This window comes from Melopsittacus undulatus, chromosome 3 (genome assembly GCF_012275295.1).
Source record: "Melopsittacus undulatus isolate bMelUnd1 chromosome 3, bMelUnd1.mat.Z, whole genome shotgun sequence".
NCBI classification, from domain to species: Eukaryota; Metazoa; Chordata; class Aves; order Psittaciformes; family Psittaculidae; genus Melopsittacus; species Melopsittacus undulatus.
Window position 1 is genome coordinate 36,960,278 of NC_047529.1, and position 19,181 is coordinate 36,979,458.

Consider the following 19,181-nt stretch of genomic DNA (forward strand, 5'->3'; position numbering starts at 1 on the left):
AAAATACTGCAAAGAATTTCTCTCAAAGAAATATTTCAATATAAAAGTTTCATCCTTTCTTCATTGGAAGTTTCATTCCACGTTACTGGTTTTTACATTTTTACAGTATATATTTTCACTTCTGAATTTGTTGTATAGCTTACGTAATGTTGTCTGAGTGTATGTTTATCAAAAATTTAAAAAATTGAGTATGCTACCTTATGTTGCTTCTGAAGATTTAAGTAGTATCTGGTGTTTATGGTTTTCAAATATACCTAACCAGAGAATGAAATTATCATGTGTATGTTGAAAAGACTTCTACTTATATTATCTTTAATATCTAAGTTATCAATGCACAAATGATGTTTTCTGTATGCAAAGGTTGTTCATATAATGAACATTCATGGTACACACTATTAGTCTACAGTCTATTAGTCTAATAGTCTACAGAGGTAATGCCAAGGAACTCCCTTTTTAAATGTGACGAATTGCTTAAGCACTTAATGGAGAACAGCTCTGTACTGGTGAGAGAGGATGGATGGAGTTGCATTAGAGTATGCTTTTTCTTCTGTTCCGTGATTCATTACTGGGTAAAATGAGTTGCCCTCGAGTCTTTTTTGGTCTGTGCTACCAGCTGTAATCCAATTCAAATATTTTTGTGGTCTCAGCTCAGTATATTACTCAAAGGAAACTGAATTTTAGCAGAGAGTTTGGAAGCTTACCACTTACGGTTGTGGTAATATATAGGAGAGGGTGCAGAAATGGGAATGATTATTTCTTATGGAGCAGTAGCTATCTAGAGAAATAATTTGAAATTCATATATTGATTTTGAAAATTAGGAGATGTTTGAAATAATTTTATAAAAGTTGGTTGATCTACTTTTTCTACAAAATTAAAATGTGTATGTACTGATGCATGTTTATGTAGCTACAAGTAATTCTTAGCTCAGCTTTTCAAAACCTCTTTTTACATATACTTTTTGACGACCATGTTATGTTCAGTTACATCTTTCTCTGATACTGCTAAAATTCATGTTCTGTCCTACCTTTATGCATGCTGGAGGCTTTCCTTGTCATTTCTAACGAACAAAGGATACTGCTTTCTCTTCTTCCTTTAATACTAATTCTAGAAAGCTTATTTGAAGTCTGGGACAAACACTCCTACTTTGCACATGAGCTATAAAGGGTATTGCAGGAGAGGGAAGGGGTAATTTTTAAGGTGTCTCAGAATTACTGGTTTAAGGATTGTTATTCACTAAGACAGGATTTAAGAGTGGAAGAATGTTTACTTAAAAACCTGGACTTAAAATACTGAAGTTGTGTCAAAAAAAACCCCAAAACTATAAAAATAAAATTATAATTTACAACAGATATACTCTTGTTTCTGCAGCATCTCAGCCAGTTTCTGCCTTTTGGAAGAAACTGGAAAAATTTTAGATTACAATTTTTCTTTGTTCAAGGTAACCTGCCTTTTTCATTTCCACCTAGTCTAAAGGAAAAGGCCAAGGACAAATAACATTTCTATGGCACTGCAGATTGGAAATCCTTTTTCTTTTTGCTAATGAAGATTTAATGTTCCTGTTTTCTGATATATTGGATGCTTTAATACCAGATGTGATGAAGGGGTTTGTTTCGTTCACTGTCCTCAAAGTTCAATGATTTCTAGTATACGTGTTAATTAGTAAAGCTCCTTCCTGAGGTGATACTGTAACTGTGAAGTAGCTTCACCCTTTTAATGGAACAGTTTCTAATTTAATGCTTTTTTCAAAGGGGAAAACTTTACGGATTTTTGATGTTTTGTTGTCTCTTTCTCTATCTCTAGCCAACAAGGACACTAGTTATGACAAGTATGTCTTCTGAGTAAGTATTCAACATTTTGGCTCTTAGTCAGCACACCATTTAAACTTGATGTTCATTATCTTTTTATGCCTATACAAAATAAGATTTATTTTTCAGGGCTGTGTGTTAAAATATTTTATTTCATTATGTAGTCTAGCTAGGAACATGTACATACGTGTATATGTCATTGCTATTTATACTGTATGTGTATGTCTGTGTTGCTATGGTGCAGCCTGAAGTAGTTGTCCCTTAGGTGAGCTCCACAGGGCTTCAGAGCAATAAAACTAAAAGCAAGCTATTAATTTTTCTGAAGGAATTGTTTTATGTACTAAAGAGTTCAGACTTCCAGACCAAGACTTAGCTTTTCCCCCACAAATATTAATTATTTCTCTTTAAAAAAAAGTCATAATCTGAAACATTAGTTAAAATGTTTTCTTTCATACAAATAGTTGCTGAATAAATATCAGTTGTAGGCTTTTTAGCCACTTAGTTTCAAAACATTAGAAGCAGCTGCCACTGCATATTTTGGGGGAGAGTTAATAATTTTCTGGCATGCCCTTATCATTCTCTTAAAAGTCTTACAGAGAAAAGAACATCCAACAAAAACACAATTCCATATTTTATACTACACTTGCTTACAGTTTTTCAAATTCTTTTTCAAAACTCAAGATATTTCTACTACCCACAGATCTGTTTTGGGTCTGAAATAATTGTATCTCGACAGTTACATAGATATAAGTGATCAGAAACAGCACTTAGTGACTATCCTTTTAGAAGTTTTTTGTAAATGGTTGTCAATAGTTATTAACGAATATACTAATATATGTCAAAAACATGAAATGGAATGAATACTTTTCCTGTATTTAATGTGACTTTACAAGGCATGTAATTTGAGATTGCTGTGGGGGAGATAAAGATAATAGTGCAGATTGGAGTAGTGGAAAACAGAGGCTGTGATCTTCCTAAAAGAGAAGAAATCATGGTAGAGGCAGAGAAAAAGTTCTTTTGTTGAAAGAGGTCATTAATATATTCTTTTATGTTGCTTATATGTTGATTTTTTCCCACTATCCAATTACTATTTCATCAAATAAAAATGTCTGGTAATAACAGTTGCTTTTCTTCAAAACTTCTTCATCAAGATTGTGCTTTTGGCTGTCTACAATTGTAGGCATTCATCAACTTGTAAATACGTGAAGGGAAAAGGACTACTTCTGAAGGAACTACAGAATAGAAAATAGTCTTCCAAAATACAACCCAATGGCCAAAAGCCAGTTCTGCTACCATACCAGTAGCTACAGCCTCAAAAGTAGTTCATTAGAATTTAAATTTTAAGATGCATGATTTTTGTGGTTTCATGGCCTCGGGTTTTGAGATCATATTAAATGCTGCTCACTGATTTACAGCTGGCAACTACCCATTTTTCGGAATCACAAATTCAGAGAAATTTTGCTGTAAATCTGTATCCATTAGTTTTTGCAGCTGAAGGAAGTATAAACTGGTAAGTTTTCACTGCAATTTGTAAGCTATCTTAGATTCAGTTCTTGTACTACACGTCTTTTTCCTCTCATTGTGAGGAATTTTGTGTAGACACAGGAAAGAACTAAGTCCAGGTATAGCGTGGAAATCCATCTCCTGAGTATGTAGTTTAAGCAGGGCCATGGGTTGCAGTGTTGCAAAAAGACTCACTTGCAAGGCTATGTCAAATTATAGCTCATAAAACGGGAAGAGAAAAGTAAATATTCGAGTAACATTCAAAGCAATATCATCAAGGCCAGAATTCACACTGGAATGAGGCTCAGTGGTTTCATTTTTTTTGTTGTCTCTACATACAATACTATCTTTTGATTTGAGTGTGAAGTTAATTTGCTACACTGTTTTTACTATTCGTTTATTTGTTTGAAACATCTTTAAAATAGATTTCTGAAGCTTTGTAAGGATTTTTTGTTTTTCCAGTTTTATTGTGGTTCTGCTAAGTAGTGTTTGTTTTAGCTGGGATATTTGGGGAATTTTAACTGAGTTACTTTCTTTGGAGGGAAATATAGTGAGAATGAAGTAACCCCAGAGACTTCTGGAGGTGCTCTGAGCACACCGCATTATATCAGTGATTAAATTGCTTTGCCCAAGAAGATCACCACTGTCATAGATATGACTTCAATGCTGTGCTTAGTTGTTATATCTTGTATAGCATGCTGCGGACATTTCCAAGTGAGACAGCGGGAGCAGAGGAGGCATTGGAACAGGGCTTTCAATTATAGATCTTTAATGATCATTTATAATCAAGAGTTATAAAAAAAATATCAGTAAGAACAGTAAGTTGTTCTTATGTAGCAGCTTTTCTCTAGATATACCAAGACCTCACTCTTTTCACAATGACATATTTATGTTCTCCAGTGTAGAGAATTCAAGTTAGAATTCCAGTTATGGGTGGCCATTCTGGATTTTATATTTCATTTTATATATTTATTTATAATTGCATTTAAAGATAAGTGATTTTTGAATTGAAACATTGGCTCAGATGTATGGCTAGGACTTTAGGATTTTTCTCTAAATTTAGACAGTATTTTCCTCAGATGCTGAAAATCTCGTATTTCCTAATGAAAGCTTCTTAGGCCTGCTGTGTCTAAATGTTTACATTTCCTGGTAATACTTTTTTGGTAGTACTACAAAAGCAACCAAGAATGAGTCTCTGTTGTACTAGGCATTGTACACAATATGTTAGATAATTCCAGACTCTAAAGCTTATATTTAAACAGAGAAGATAGATATGGGGGATAAAAAAGCTTTGATGTGCAAGCAGATATGATTGTGTCATGACATAAAAGGGTCTGTTTGGATTCTGGGAAGGCTAATGAATTTAGGGCTAGCAAGTGGGTAGAGGCTCAGTGAGAAAAGGATAAGAAATGATTAGTGAGAAAATAAATGAAGTGAGAGTGAGTTAATTTGTGTTGTGTGTATAGACTTTATAATCCTGCATATCCATACAATATTGTATGTTTTTTTCCCTTCTTGTAGGAAGCAAAATACAGTAATTCAAGTGGTGAATAAACTCGGAGACTTTTTGTTCTCAGATGATGTTTGTGAAACAACAAGTCATGTAGTTACAGGGAGTCCTCGTCGTACCTTGAATGTTATGCTGGGAATTGCTCGTGGGTGTTGGATTGTTTCTTATGAATGGGTAAGAAATATTTTCTTTTAATTTCATTACTCAGTAAATTAAACATATTTTGCATTGCTAAAATATCAACCATATAGCCAAGTTTGTTCCATGCTACGTACAATGGCACGTTTAGATATTTCAGGATAGTTCAGTAAGAGGAAGTTCCTCTGTGTGAAGCTCTGTTGCTGTGACAGTCTTCCAGTACTTAGTATTATCAAAGTATTCCTGTATTGTACATGTGTTTTAGAAATGCCCGAACTCTTATCTCATGGATGAGAAACTCATGTCACATGCACTTTTTTTCTACGAATTAAACACTAAACAAATAATTTCTGCTCAATGTTAGATAAGTCCACATTATTCAATTTGAAAACTTTTATATATTATTTAACGTATCTGTTGTGCTCTGAAAATATAATTGTGTTCAGCATTGGTATAAATGAAGGGGAATTGTTAGATATTTTGCTGCATAGTAGGGAAACTGAAAACTAAAAAAAATAAGGAAAGCTATTTGTAGATGAGCAGTTTGGACTCTGTAGTTTAAAGAAATGTTTCCCAGACCGCCAAATCAAATAATCACTGTATATCCTCAAAATTTCTTGCAGACTACCACATAAAGTTACTAGACTGTCACTGTTAAGATAATTATGAATTTCTGTACTGGGTCCAGCTGTGATTGAGTTAATTTTCTTCATCTTAGCCTGTATGATGTGTGGGTTTAGACTAGTGACCAAAATGATGATGCTAACCCACCAGTATTTTAGCTGTTGTTCAGCAGTACATACACAGCATCAAGGTGTTCTCGGTTTTCCATGAGCCACCCCTTTGAGAAGGCTGTGGGTACACAGGAATTTGGGAGGGGACTCACCTGGGACAGCTGACCCCAGCTGACCGAAGAGATTTTTCCATACTATCTGACATCATGCTCAGCTATAAAACTGGGAGGGTTTTTTCCAAAGCAGCTGTAGCTCATAGCCTAGATGGGATTCAAGCTGCTGGTGGGAATGATAACTTTTGCATTACTTGGATTTTTAACTTCTTTTTTTCCTTCCCCTTCAAGTATTAACTATCTTAATCTTAACCCATAAGTTGTTTGGGTTTGGGATTTTTTTTTCTTACTTTTGCCCATCCAGTTCTCCATATCCTGCTGGGGTGAGGAGTAGCGTCAGAGTGGAAATCTTACCTGTTAGTCCAGGGTTAAGCCACAATTGCCCACTGTAGTAATAGTGATTAACCATTCAATCTGATATTGCAGATGATAGTTTTTCAGCTTTCCTTATCTTTTCAGAGCTACAAAACTTAGGTCTTGGAATTTATATGGAAATAGCTCTTCATCTTACACATCTTATACTTTAAATTTGTTTGTTTCCTTTTTCTTATAAATGCTTTAAAAATTAGCTGATGAGCTGAAAAAAAACTCCTGCTACATTTTTGTTTTCAGGATGTCTGGCACTTACCAGTGTGAAGCATGTCCTTCATGATATACATGTAGTTATCTGAAGAAGTATACTTTGGGGTTTTCAGAAGTTCTTGGTGATTAATTTCCCTTGGAATAAAGGAGTTTGCATCTTTGGCCACCTTAACAATTGAGTAATGTGCCTTTGTAGCAAAAAACCCAATAGCATCCTCAGTTGCATTAAGAGGAATATACTTCAGCAGGGCATTTGAACAGTCTCTACAGGTGCATTGCAACCTGAACTACTCTGTGTGTCTATGAATGAAACATATTGAAATATCTGTCCCACACTTAGGTTTGTATGGAGTTTTAAGTAACAACATATTTGCTTTAAGTTATTTTCTTATTACAGGGTAGTCAAACATAAAATCTGTATATAACCTTGAGAAAAAGCATCTAATAACTACTAAGAGAGCTAAAGATGTAGGTAACTACCACAAAAATACAGAAAGATAGTTTTCTATCTTTGTATATAAGGCATTATTTGGAAATTCGTATTCAGGTAGTTTCTCTCTGGTAATTTCATTGCCTATTTTATGCACTGCACTTCTGTGAACCAATCCATGGTGAAAATATCAACATATGCTCTTCATAGTCCCATTGGCTAGTAGCAATGCCAAATTTTTTCCTGCTCTCTTAAGGTCTACCTTTTAGAATCATCACAGAGTTATCTACAGTCCACATATAATACCAAAAGCTAAATAGAATTGTTCCAAGGATGAATTTGCTCCTGTAAATATTATCCATTTTACTGAGTTGCTATTCGACAAAGTTCTGACGTTACTAGGAGAGCCACATGAGAATGAACTAGAGGAAAAAAATCAGAAATCAGTTTTCCATATCACAGGTTTGTTCAGTTTTACGCTGTCTGCTTATCTGTGAAATACTGGTTTTGACTGTTTTTTCTTTTAAAACTGTGATTGCATCTTTCACTGAGACTGGGTAAAACTTTGTCCATACATGTCTAATCCCTCAAATAATTAAGTCATTTATTTCACTGAAAGAAAATATTGCTTTGAACTTTTCAAAAATTATTTCTTAAATCTGGTTAGATCGATGCATCTTATCCTGTAAGAGCATTATTGCCTTATTTCTAATTGTGTCACTAGTACAATTTTGCCATCTTTTTACCCAAATTCCTTAACCAAATACTTTAACTAAAGAAAATACTTAACCATTGTGATGAATCCTGTAGAAAATTAGTCACAAGAATTTAAATTAAGCAAAATATTCTTTCATTAATGCTGCAATATGAATTCTTTAAATGCCTTTCTGCATGGTAGTCAATCCTACCGTAAGTACTTTCATTCGTAAAATACTTCTAATTGGATAATTAAAATAATCCAAATAATCCATCAGACTGGAGAAAACTGTAGTACCTTTTAATCAAGGTATTAATTTTGAGCAGTGTTGATTGTATTGTGGAAGATGTTTGTCAACATTTTAAGAAGCTGAAATATCATTTATCTTTTCATTGGTAACTTGGAGAGATAATTAGGCTGCAATGTTTCTTTCTTCCTGTGAGAAAAACTTAAAATTATATTTTCAGAGATGGATGTTGGAGGAATATCAAATTTACTGTAAAACTTTTAATCTTCATAGCACTCCAGTTATATATTTTAAGATCAGTTATTCAAGCAAAAATACCATATGATCATTCAGTGTTCTAGCTGGATGGGTAAGAGGCCTTAAATAAAGGCTAGTCAAACAATGTGTTTTCTGACCCTGGAGAACTTTATATTTGACAAATTTTCCTGTATGGTGTGAATAAAAATACATAGCTGATAGGGGTATGGAAAGGAGAGTTCTGCATCAAGGTTAACCTTACAGCTTTATAACCCGCAGGACATTTGTTGGAGCTTCATGCCATAGAGGTTGATAGCTACTGAATTAGATAAAATCATGCATGCTTGAGTATGAAGTAACAGAAGATTGATCTCTAGAGTCCCAAGCCAAAGGAAAACTTTAGGGTTTTCATACTTCAAGGTTATAAAAATCCCACAAACTATGTTTTTCCTACTCTTCTCTTCCCTCCTTATTTCCTGCTTTTTTGGGGCCTCCATGACCAAAAAGACTACGTTCTACTAGAATCTGATACTTTCTTAATATTGCAATGTTATGAGCTGTATTTTATTAACTTCTGATACACCTATATCCAACTTGATTCATACTGTACTGCTTTATCATTATATTTTAAACTAAATCTCTTGTAACTGCAGACTTGAAAACTTCTAGATAGCTTTATTCTCAATATGAACACTTATATTCAGAAGTATTTCAGCTTTTCTTAGTCTTTTTCCACATTCTACGGAATAAGAAGATACAGAAGACTTAGCAAAAATAAGTAGTTTTCTTAACAGTAATATTGCAAATCATAACTTTGATTTGTCCTACATGAATCCGAAGCATTTTTTTAGTGTTGCTATGAAAATTTACTGGTTGAAAATTTGCCAAAGTCAGAAGCAAAATTTCAGTGACTTAGAATGGCAAACTCTTGCCTATACATTCATGAAAACTGAATGTTCTAGTGAGTGATGACCTAATTATTTACTGTAGGACCTGCTCATGAACTCTGTATCTAATTTTCTTTTCATGTAAGAAAGTATATACGAAGCCTTTGAACTCAGTTCCAGAACTATGATAGACAAGCATTAATTCATCTTTTGTTAAGATAAACAAAATTAGTTTCTAAACAAAATTCTGTAAATTATTATAAAAGGATTGATAGAAGTTGTTATCGTTAAATTGGCTTAGAAAATTAAATGGGATTACTTAATCATAACCAATCTTTTGGGCTTATGTTTTAATCTGTTTGGGTTGTTTGCAAGTTACTCTTGGTACAAACATCATTTTGTTACTATAAGGACACCATGTGCACAGCATGGTACATCTGTTCCTGCTCAAGATTATTTACAAAGAAATTATTTCCATGTAGCATGTTTCTAAGAATTGCGTTAGAAGTTACAATTTTCTTGATTCAGTTAAAGTTGATTTATGCTGTGATTAAAAGGCAAATGGCTTGGATCACAATTCTTTTATTTGCAATATATACAGCTATAAGTATGAAGCTAACAATGTTCTTATTTTTATAAATAATTATTGTAATATAATTACAATATTCTCATTGCAAATTGCAAAAAGTAATTCTAAAAAATATACGTAGGTATCACCTTAAAATTTATAACTGAAAATCCAAAGTTACAGTCTTAACTGTATGTTTTTAAGAAGTTTCTGTACTTTTCTTGGCTAATGCACTATTAAGTTTGAATATTTTTTAAAGGTCATTGTTTTATTAATGTGCTTAACTCTTATTTTTAGGTTTGGTATGATATAACAACTCCAAAAATTATTTCCTTTTTTTGTACAGCTGTTGCGTTTTCAAATATTTGGTTGCACATTTTCTAAGGTAAACAAAATACTCTTTGGATTTTTGTAATGAAGTTCAAGAAGTTTGAAGGTGTGTTGCTTTTCATTATCAACAAAAAAAATCAGTGTTCACTTCCAATATCCTGCAAAACTGGACACCTCCCCTCCCAAATAAAGCCACACTTGACACATCACACAAAGCACCAGCTTTTGTAGCAGTTCATATTGAAGATTGCTGGTTCTCTCTGAGAGTCATCAGACATGAACTGCTTTGGACTAAAGGCTGTAGAACTTGGTTTTGATAACAGAAATACTTTCTAAATTCGGTTTGCAATTCACCACTTGTAGCAACAGCTATGGGGACAAAGGACTCTTGGCAGAAAGTTCTTTTCCTACTTATAATTAGGCTAATTTCTAAGATTTACATTACTAGTTTATAATCAGGCTGTTCATCTTAGAATCTTGTTTTGTTAGTCAGCTATACCATTGTAAAGGATAATTTTATCATGCTTCATGGTGGTTGATATTCAAGGATCACCTACTACAAGCTCAGGAGTGTTGCATCCCAACTAGAAGGAAGTGCAGTGGGAGGGCCAGGAGGGCTTGGATGGATAAGGAGCTGCTGAGGAAAATTTAGAGGAATAAATAGGCTTATAAAAGGTGTAAGCAAGGACATGCGGCCTGGGAAGAATACAGGGATGTCAGCTGAGAAGCTAGGGATCATGTTAGGAAAGCTAAGACCCAGTCAGAATTAATCTTGGCTAGGGATGTTAAGGATAACAGGAAGGGATTATATATATATATATATATATATATATATATATATATATATATATATATAGCAAATAATAGACAGACTAGGGACAACGTAGGCACCCTCCGGAAGATATCGGGAGAACTGGCTACCCTGGATTCGGAGAAGGAAGAGGTTCTGAATCACTTCTTTGCCTTGGTCTTCACTGGCAAAGGCTCTGAACACACCACACAAGTCTTGAGAGGCAGACACAGGGACTGTGAGAATGATGATCCTAGGCCCACTGTAGGAGAGGATCTGGTTCACAGAATCCCAAGAGTTGGAAGGGACCTCAAAAGATCATCTAGTCCAACCCCCCTGCAAGAGCAGGGTAACCTAGAGTACATCACACAGAAACTTGTCCAGGCAGGCCTTGAATATCTTCAACCTAGGAGGCTCCACAATCCCCCTGGGTAACCTGTTCTAATGCTCTGTTTGAGACCATTTTAAAAACCTGAATGTACACAGGTCCATGGGACCTGACAAAATCCATCCGTGGGTCCTGAAGGAGCTGGCAAATGAAGTTGCAAAGCCACTGGCCATCATATTTGAAAAATCATGGCAATCAGGTGAAGTTCCCGATGACTGGAAAAAGGGAAATATAACCCCCATTTTCAAGAAGGGGAAATTGGATGACCCAGGGAATTACAGACCAGTCAGTCTCACCTCTGGGCCTAGCAAAATCTGGGAACAGATTCTCCTGGAAGGCATGCTAAGGCACATGAAAAACAACCAGGTGCTTAGTGACAGCCAGCATGGCTCCACTAGGGGAAACTCCTGCCTGACCAATTTGGTGGCCTTCTATGACGGGGCTACAAAAGTGATGGACAGGGGTGGAGCAGTTGACATCATCTACCAGGACTTGTGCAAAGCATTCTACACTGTCCCCACGGCATCCTTGTCTCTAAATTGGAGTGACATCAATTTGATAGGTGGACCACTCGGTGGATAAGAAGTGGCTGGATGGTCAAACAAAAAGAGTTGTGGTCAACGGTTCAGTGTCCAGCTGGAGACCAGTAATGAGTGGTGTCCCTCAGGCATCGGTGTTGGGACCGGTCTTGTTCAACATCTCTGTAGCTGACATGGACAATGGGATTGAGTGTGCCCTCAGCAAGTTTGCTGATGACACCAAGCTGTGTGGTTTGGTTGATACTCTGGAGAGAAGGAATGCCATTCAGAGGGACCTTGACACACTTGTGAGGTGGGCTGATGCCAACCTCATGAAGTTTAACCATGCCAAGTGCAAGGTCCTACACGTGGTTCAGAGCTATCCCAGGCACAGCTACAGGTTGGGCAGAAAAGAGATCCAGAGCAGCCCTGTGGAGAAGGACTTGGGGGTGTTGGTCAATGAGAAAATGAACATGAGCCAGCAGTGTGTGCTTACAGCCCAGAAAGCCAACCGTATCCTGGGCTGCATCAAAAGAAGCGTGACCAGCAGGTCGAAGGAGGTGATCCTGCCCCTCTACTCTGCTCTCCTGAGACCTCACTTGGAATACTGTGTGCAGTTCTGGTGTTCTCAACATAGAAAGGACATGGTACTGTTAGAACAAGTCCAGAGGAGGGCCACAAGGATGATCAGGGGACTGGAGCACTTTCTGTATGAAGACAGGCAGAGAAAGTTGGTGCTGTTCAGCCTGGAGAAGAGAAGGCTGTGTGGAGACCTCATAGCAGCCTTCCAGTATCTGAAGGGGGCCTCTAAGGATGCTGGGTAGGGACTATTCATTAGGGACTGTAGTGATAGGACAAGAGGTAACAGGTTCAAACTTAAACAGGGGAAGTTTTGATTGGATATAAGGGGGAAGTTCTTTACTGTGAGGTTGGTGAGGCAATGGAATGGGTAGCCTGAGGTAGTTGTGAATACTCCGTCCATGGCAGTGTTCAAGACCAGGTTGGGCAGAGCCTTGGGTGATACGGTCTTGTGTGCGGTGTCCCTGCCCATGGCAGTGTTTTGGAACTAGATGATCTTAAGGTCCTTTCCAACCCTAAGTATTCTATGATTCTATGTCTATTAGTCCAATTTTTGTCTAAGGAGAACTTATACTGCTTGCCAAATTTATGAGGAAAAGTTGTATAATTTAAATTAAAACTGTACATATATATATGGATTTTTATGCGTCTTCTGAAATAATTAAAAAAAAAACCCTAGAATACATTCAGTTAATTGTGAATCAAGCATAGAAATAATTTCGTGTACTGATTAAACTCAGCTTAATCTAAGGTGAGTAATGATAACAGCTTAATGACGCATGGCTGTGCTAACAGTGAGAAAAAGACATCATCTTTTGATATGGCCGAAGAACCATTTGACTGCCAGAGGCAGAATTATCGAAAACACAGGCATTTACTTTCTAACAAATTTTCTATATCCCATTTTGGCACTGTATATGTACATTTCTTATTCACTTAATACTAGCCAGTGCTGTAGGAGTAGCAAGGTATTGGTGGGTTGCCGTGGTTTTTAAGGTTGAACGTATGAAATGTTTTGTCTCTCATTAGAGGGTGACAATGCTTTTTTTGACTCATATTTAAAGGCATGCCAAATGGCAGCTACAGGAAGGATGTTGCAAAGCTCAAGTTTCTGTAAGAGGAGAAGGTTGTAGAACTGTGTGACAGTGGACAAATTTGGCAAGGAACTTACCAGTCTTTTACCTGCATGAGAAGCTTTACAGCTTAGCTCACACTGATGGAGGCCAATAAGGCCAATAACTCCTCTTCCATCAGAATGTGCTTCAGAATTTAGACAATCTAGAAACTAGTAACGAAATGCCTTTTATATGATTCAAGGGCAGAGCCGTGGTAAGTACTTCAGTCTTCTTCCATTTTCCCATAAAGACAACATTTCTACCATTTGAAAGGTGGTAGAAGCCACGCTTTGTGTGGTTTTTAATATTATAGTCTACCAGGTGCAACTTAGAATGATAAATTGTTTTGAAGAATGGTTTAGAAAATCAACCCAGGAAAAATGCTGGATGGAGTAGTTTTGGGAAATATTATTAAAAATAATAATAGGGTTTTAAAGTTTAATATACCTATACATAGAAGTAGGACTTGTGTGGCATGCTTTAGTGTGAGGTGTCCCTGCCCATGGCAGGGGGGTTGGAACTAGATGATCTTAAGGTCCTTACCAACCCTAACTGTTCTATAATTCTACAATTTTAATGGTTTCAGTTGTAAAATGGGCATCTTTCTGATTGCTTGATTTTTGAGCAAATCATTTGATTTAGGTAAATGAAATATCAGACTATTGCAATAACACTGTTATGTCTAAATACACCCTCAAAGAGTTTGCTGTTTTAGAAATTAGAAGATGTCGACTTACTGCTTGATTTATTTTAGGTTCTGTGGTCTTTGGAATTGGGCCATTGGATCTCAGAGGAACCATATGAGCTTTCATCCAGCTTTCCTGCAGCTCCCGTAAGTTTAATGGTCCTTTAAGCTTGTGAACTTTCTTTTGTGTATCTGGAAAAAGATTAGCCGTCTGAACAGGCTTTGTGAACAAGAAGGCCTATTAAAAAAGTGTTTTTTTTAAGGCAAATACTGTAAGGAGTTTGTTTCTCCTTCGTTCACTACTTTTTGAAATGCATACAGAAACTTTGGTAGGCATGCAAAATGCAAAAAAATTATCTACCAATTAATTTATTTACCAATTAACATCTGAATAAGTGGGTTCTTATTTTAGTATAAATGTTCTGTAATATATTTGTGGTATATTTTATTTATATCTGTGCTTCTATATAAACTGGAGAGGTATGTTATCACCTTACAGAAAGATTATTCATGTCACGGACTCGGTATTTTCAGTTCAGAAATTACTTTGGCAATGCAAAGTTGCTGCAGGCTTCTAAAATTACTTTGCAGGTAAAATGAAGCATTTTTCCTGCCTTTAGTGATTATTCTCAAGTACTGAATTGTGAACCAGTACAAAAGTATGTATGTGCAGACCTGAGTGTATCTGCACTCCATGTGTTGTATTTGATTAAATGGTAATTTTATTTTGGTTATAAACCAACTAAAATTCTAGCAGACTACTAGTCAGTCAGGTTTCACAATTTCTCTTCTATTATAGCAGCAGCTGAATATTTTATCATCTACTTGTTTCTTGACATTTCATATGGGCTTTGAAGAAAGAACATTTAATGGGGTTTGAACTTTATTTTTACTATATTTGAACTATATTTTATTATAAATTGTATTGACTGTTAAGAATTTATTTTTCTTTCTAAATCTGTTATTTATGTAAATTTACATGTTTGAGATGAATACATTATGTCATGATTTATGTTGTATGTTCTCAAAGTGTAGGGAAACTATAAATTATTCTGAAGTAAGCACAAAGGAATTAATTCTAATGTAGCATTTTTTGTAAAAGGAGATTTCTTTTAATATACCAAATACATTAAGAATATGAAAAATAAATGAGCATGTTCTTTCCCCCCCCTTTCCGTAATCATGTGGAAAAAGGACACAATACTTGAGATGGCACTGTTTTGAGTTTTCTGTTTCTTCTCAGACTACGTTGTTAATAACCAAGTATATTATCAGTAACATTGTACATAGCATTCTTGAGAAGTGATTGGTGCTGGGGTTGTTTCTTTTTGTTACAGGTTTTATTCATAAAGCAGAAGTAAGGAGGGCTTGGCAGATGGTGAGAAGATAAAATTGAGGGAGGTTATGGTTATGCTGAGAACCTGAATCACTTTTGTTTGCAGTGTGCTCCTCTTCCAGAGGAACAAAGTCTGTGCCCAAGGTGGTATTTCCACCACTTTTTTTAATCATTCCCTTCTTGAGTCATTCTGGTTTCTTACTCTAACAGATGTCTTATTTTTAAAGATACAATTATTTGAGCATGGATGGTGTTCATATTCCATTTCTGTTTTCTATTCTGCTATTCTTTATAAGTATTTTTCTGCTTCCTAAGAAGTATCACAAAAAAATGGAAGTGCATTTTTGTTTTATATACTGTTTATTTGTTTACAGGAAGGAATTAAAGGAAAGGGTTATCTTGTTGTTGTGTTTTAATGGCTTGTACCAAGTCCAAAGCAGTTGCAGGCTTCTTTCTCCTATTACTGCATGGAGAAGAGAAGGCAGCCTTCCAGTATCTGAAGGGGGCCTACAGGGATGCTGGGGAGGGACCATTCATTAGGGACTGTAGTGATAGGACAAGGGGTAACGGGTTGAAACTTAAACAGCAGAGGTTTAGACTGGATATAAGGAAGAAATTCTTTACTGTAAGGGTGGTGAGGCACTGGAATGGGTTGCCCAGGGAGGTAGTGAATGCTCCATCTGTGGCAGTGTTCAAGACCAGGTTGGATGAAGCCTTGAGTGATATGGTTTAGTGTGAGGTGTCCCTGCCCATGGCAGGGGGGTTGGAACTAGATGATCTTAAGGTCCTTTCCAATCCTAACTATTCTACGATGATTCTATGATTCTGAAGAGTCCCCACTTTACTTTGGTGTTTGCAGCTTAAGCCATGCAATATCATTTAGACAAAATGTCATTTTAAAATGTTCACTCCAAATTTTTACATTTTTTACATTTAGGCTTGATAAACTACTTCATTTTCCCCCCCAAAAAATGAAAATGTCTCATTAAACAATTGATCAATTCAGTGTCTACATCAGTGTCTTCAATAACCTTCCCAAAATAGTTATCAAAAAGCCTTAACCTTTGCAAAGACTTTTTTCCAGCAAATTGAAACTAGCTATTCTTGTCATACTATGTTTTCCTACTAAAATAATGAAGGGTAATGTCAACCAGTTTTAGCACTATTTTCCTTTGCCAGGTTGAGCATTCATACCATGACAGATTCCATCATGTGTTTGTTTGTTTTGTTTTGATTATTGAGCTGGATATGCTTACTATCTCAAACACTGGAAGTATTTTCTTTAATAGTCTGATTAAATGCAGTGAAGCAGGAAATGCAATAATTTAGACTCAGCATTTCTATGAAATCTCATAGAAAAATCAAATATTTTAGACTGCAAGGGAACTATGAAGATTGTATAGTTCAATGCTTTGCTCCAAGAGACTTGTCCAGTCCACCCTCATAGCAGTAAATCAGTAAACTAAAAAGAAAATCCGATTTCCCCAATTCCAACTTGGTTTTGCTGTCTGTTGTTCCATTGCTGTGCACCTCCAAGAAGGGTCTGGCTCTGTCTTCTCTGCGTCCTTGATCAGGCAGTTGTATACAGTAGTAAGGTTTCCCCTTCTCTTTTCCAGGCTGAAAAAGGCCAAGTCTCTTGGCCTGTCTTGGTGTGTTGTGTTTCATCATATGTCTAGCTCCTTTACTAGCTTGGTGGCCATCTGCCAGACTTGGTCTTTCAGTTATGTCTTAGAGATTCATGAAAGCAATTTTGTTACAGTTTTTGTTGTTTTGGGTTTTTTTTTGTTGTTTGGGTGTTGTTTTATTTTTTTTAGTTTGGGATACATATATCCTTACAAGTTTGCTAGGAGAAACAATAAAATATTAATTTTAAATACACTGAGATTATTTTATGCACCTTTTATATGATGACTGTTAATTTACATTTTGTTAGGCTCATTTAAAATCAGATCACGAAGTGTATTAGAAGTATTCTGCTTCTGCTACCCTTCAGCAGTGCTGACACATATATTCAGTGAAGCAGAATGGTGGTAGTGTGAGTGGTGGATTGCTCTGACAGCAGCTTTAATGACTGTTGGTATAAAATGGAGAGTTTTCTTCCGTCTTTCCCAAAATCATTTACTGCTTTTAAGGTACAATGCCTTTTGTTAAGTAAGCCTCCAGAAATCTTGTGGCTAGGGATCTTGTTTTGGTGTGACTATTCTATGATTCTGTGATCTGGTTCTAAACTTGTAACTAATTCAGTCACCTGCTGAAATTAAAATTTATCAAAATATTATTATAAGGCAAAGACTAAGCATGAGAATTAAAACCTACTTTGGGAAAAATCTCCACAAAATTAGGGAAATATAAAGAAATATCTTCTGAACTGCAGTGTACAGAACACAATTATAAAGCATATTGTAATAGTAAAGAAAAAAAAAGTGAAAAACCACCCAGTAGAGTAATTTATTCACATTGTGGCATGCATTGAGGGCCTACCTATGGAGAACTCTTAGGGAGAAGTCCTAACGTTACTGAAAAACAAACAAGACTATGACCTTAGATAAATTTCAGGGTGTTTTTTGTCCTGTTTTAAAAATGTAATTTGTTTCTTAAGTCATGAGCATAAATTTAATTGTATCAAAGAACATGCATATGTTTTTCAGTTAGGTTATTATTACAAAATGTATAGATGTACTACAGCACCAGGTGATAACTGATTGTCATACACAATCGGACATCTGATGTTAATGCCATTGTATTGGTTTATAAAATACTGATAAGTTATTTTACAGTTAAATGACAAAGGAAGCAAAAAGTGCAATCTTCATAAAAATATAAAGGTATGCATAAGATGCTGTAATTTGCAGGGATTTTTGTATCTAAAATAGTGACTGTAATGAGTACAAATTGAAAAAAAATAGTGATTTTTGTACAGAGTATTTCCCAAGAATAAATGCAAAGTAATTAAATGCTACTTGTCCTCTGTTAAATAAAGTAATACAGGCTATTTGAAAAAGCCCTGAATAAGTATAAATTGTTTAGGGGGCTATGGGGAGAAAGAATGTATTCTTTAAGTACAGTATTCATCTAATTACAAGACAGTGGGGTTTTTATGTACATAAAAGGCAAACATGACACAGAGAGATAAATAGTTCTAGATCTAGTTAAGTGTTTTATATTAGAGTAATGTTTAAAGTTCAGTGATGAGCCAAAATGCATATTTCTAAAACTATTTTAGGTATTTTTCACAGTTCCAGTTATTTACTAACAAACACATACGCAACATAAATGACGAGTAAAATAGAGTTCTTAAGTTATCTGACGATTTCTTGGATGATCTTTTAATTCAGTTGTTTGGCCAAATCACTGTTATATCAGGTTGACACTTTAGACTTTGTGTCTGGTTGAATAATATGAGCTTTAGCTGATCAAGGCTATTGCAATTCAGGAATTGTACTGAACCGATCCCTTCAGAACACTAGCTCATGTTTTCTGTGCTTGAAAATGAGACAAGTTGCAGATGTGTGTTTATATGCTTGGCAAATGAAGTCTTTGAAGGCTATACAATACATAATTCACATAATACAAAAGCATTTAGAAATCTGCTGGTCGAATCATCATAGTTGTGGCTTTGAGAGAGTATCCCGAGCCTTTCCAGTAGTACCATTTGATACCATTGAACTTGTTGTTGTTCTGTCGTAATGGATAATACATTCCGTTGAGGTTAGAAGGTCCACATGCATCAAACCACCACCCTACAAGGTAGAAAACAAATTAAAACATCAGGAGAGGTAATTTTCAAAATAAGGACACTTTGTTGTCCTGAAATGAGGAAGACATCTAAATGCAGTTTTTTCATTCTTACGGTTTGGAAGTGTCAATATAAAATCTTGCCTTAGACTCAGATGTATTGATGACATATTCTTGAAGCTTATGTAATACACTAGTTTAAAATTGAGAAGGGCAGGTGTTCAATCAAGTTTAATTTGTTATATATATCAAA

General features: G+C 35.6%; 2 protein-coding genes across 4 annotated transcripts in view; one reads left to right on the forward strand and one right to left on the reverse strand.

The window, feature by feature from the left end:
- The window catches only part of MCPH1 (microcephalin 1), a 54,245-nt gene extending 38,636 nt beyond the window's left edge, over positions 1 to 15,609 (forward strand). The window contains exons 10-13 of the mRNA XM_034060429.1: positions 1,802 to 1,839; positions 4,831 to 4,993; positions 13,927 to 14,004; positions 15,568 to 15,609. Coding sequence (XP_033916320.1) covers positions 1,802 to 1,839; positions 4,831 to 4,993; positions 13,927 to 14,004; positions 15,568 to 15,609 — 321 coding nt within the window. The remainder of the gene's footprint in view (positions 1 to 1,801; positions 1,840 to 4,830; positions 4,994 to 13,926; positions 14,005 to 15,567) is intronic.
- A 2,894-nt stretch (positions 15,610 to 18,503) lies between these two features.
- ANGPT2 (angiopoietin 2) overlaps positions 18,504 to 19,181 on the reverse strand; it is a 38,352-nt gene continuing 37,674 nt past the window's right edge. For all 3 annotated transcript variants that reach the window (XM_031052656.2, XM_013130055.3, XM_005153208.3), the window contains one exon: positions 18,504 to 18,933. In XM_031052656.2, coding sequence (XP_030908516.2) covers positions 18,773 to 18,933 — 161 coding nt within the window. In that variant the 3' untranslated portion in view covers positions 18,504 to 18,772. The remainder of the gene's footprint in view (positions 18,934 to 19,181) is intronic.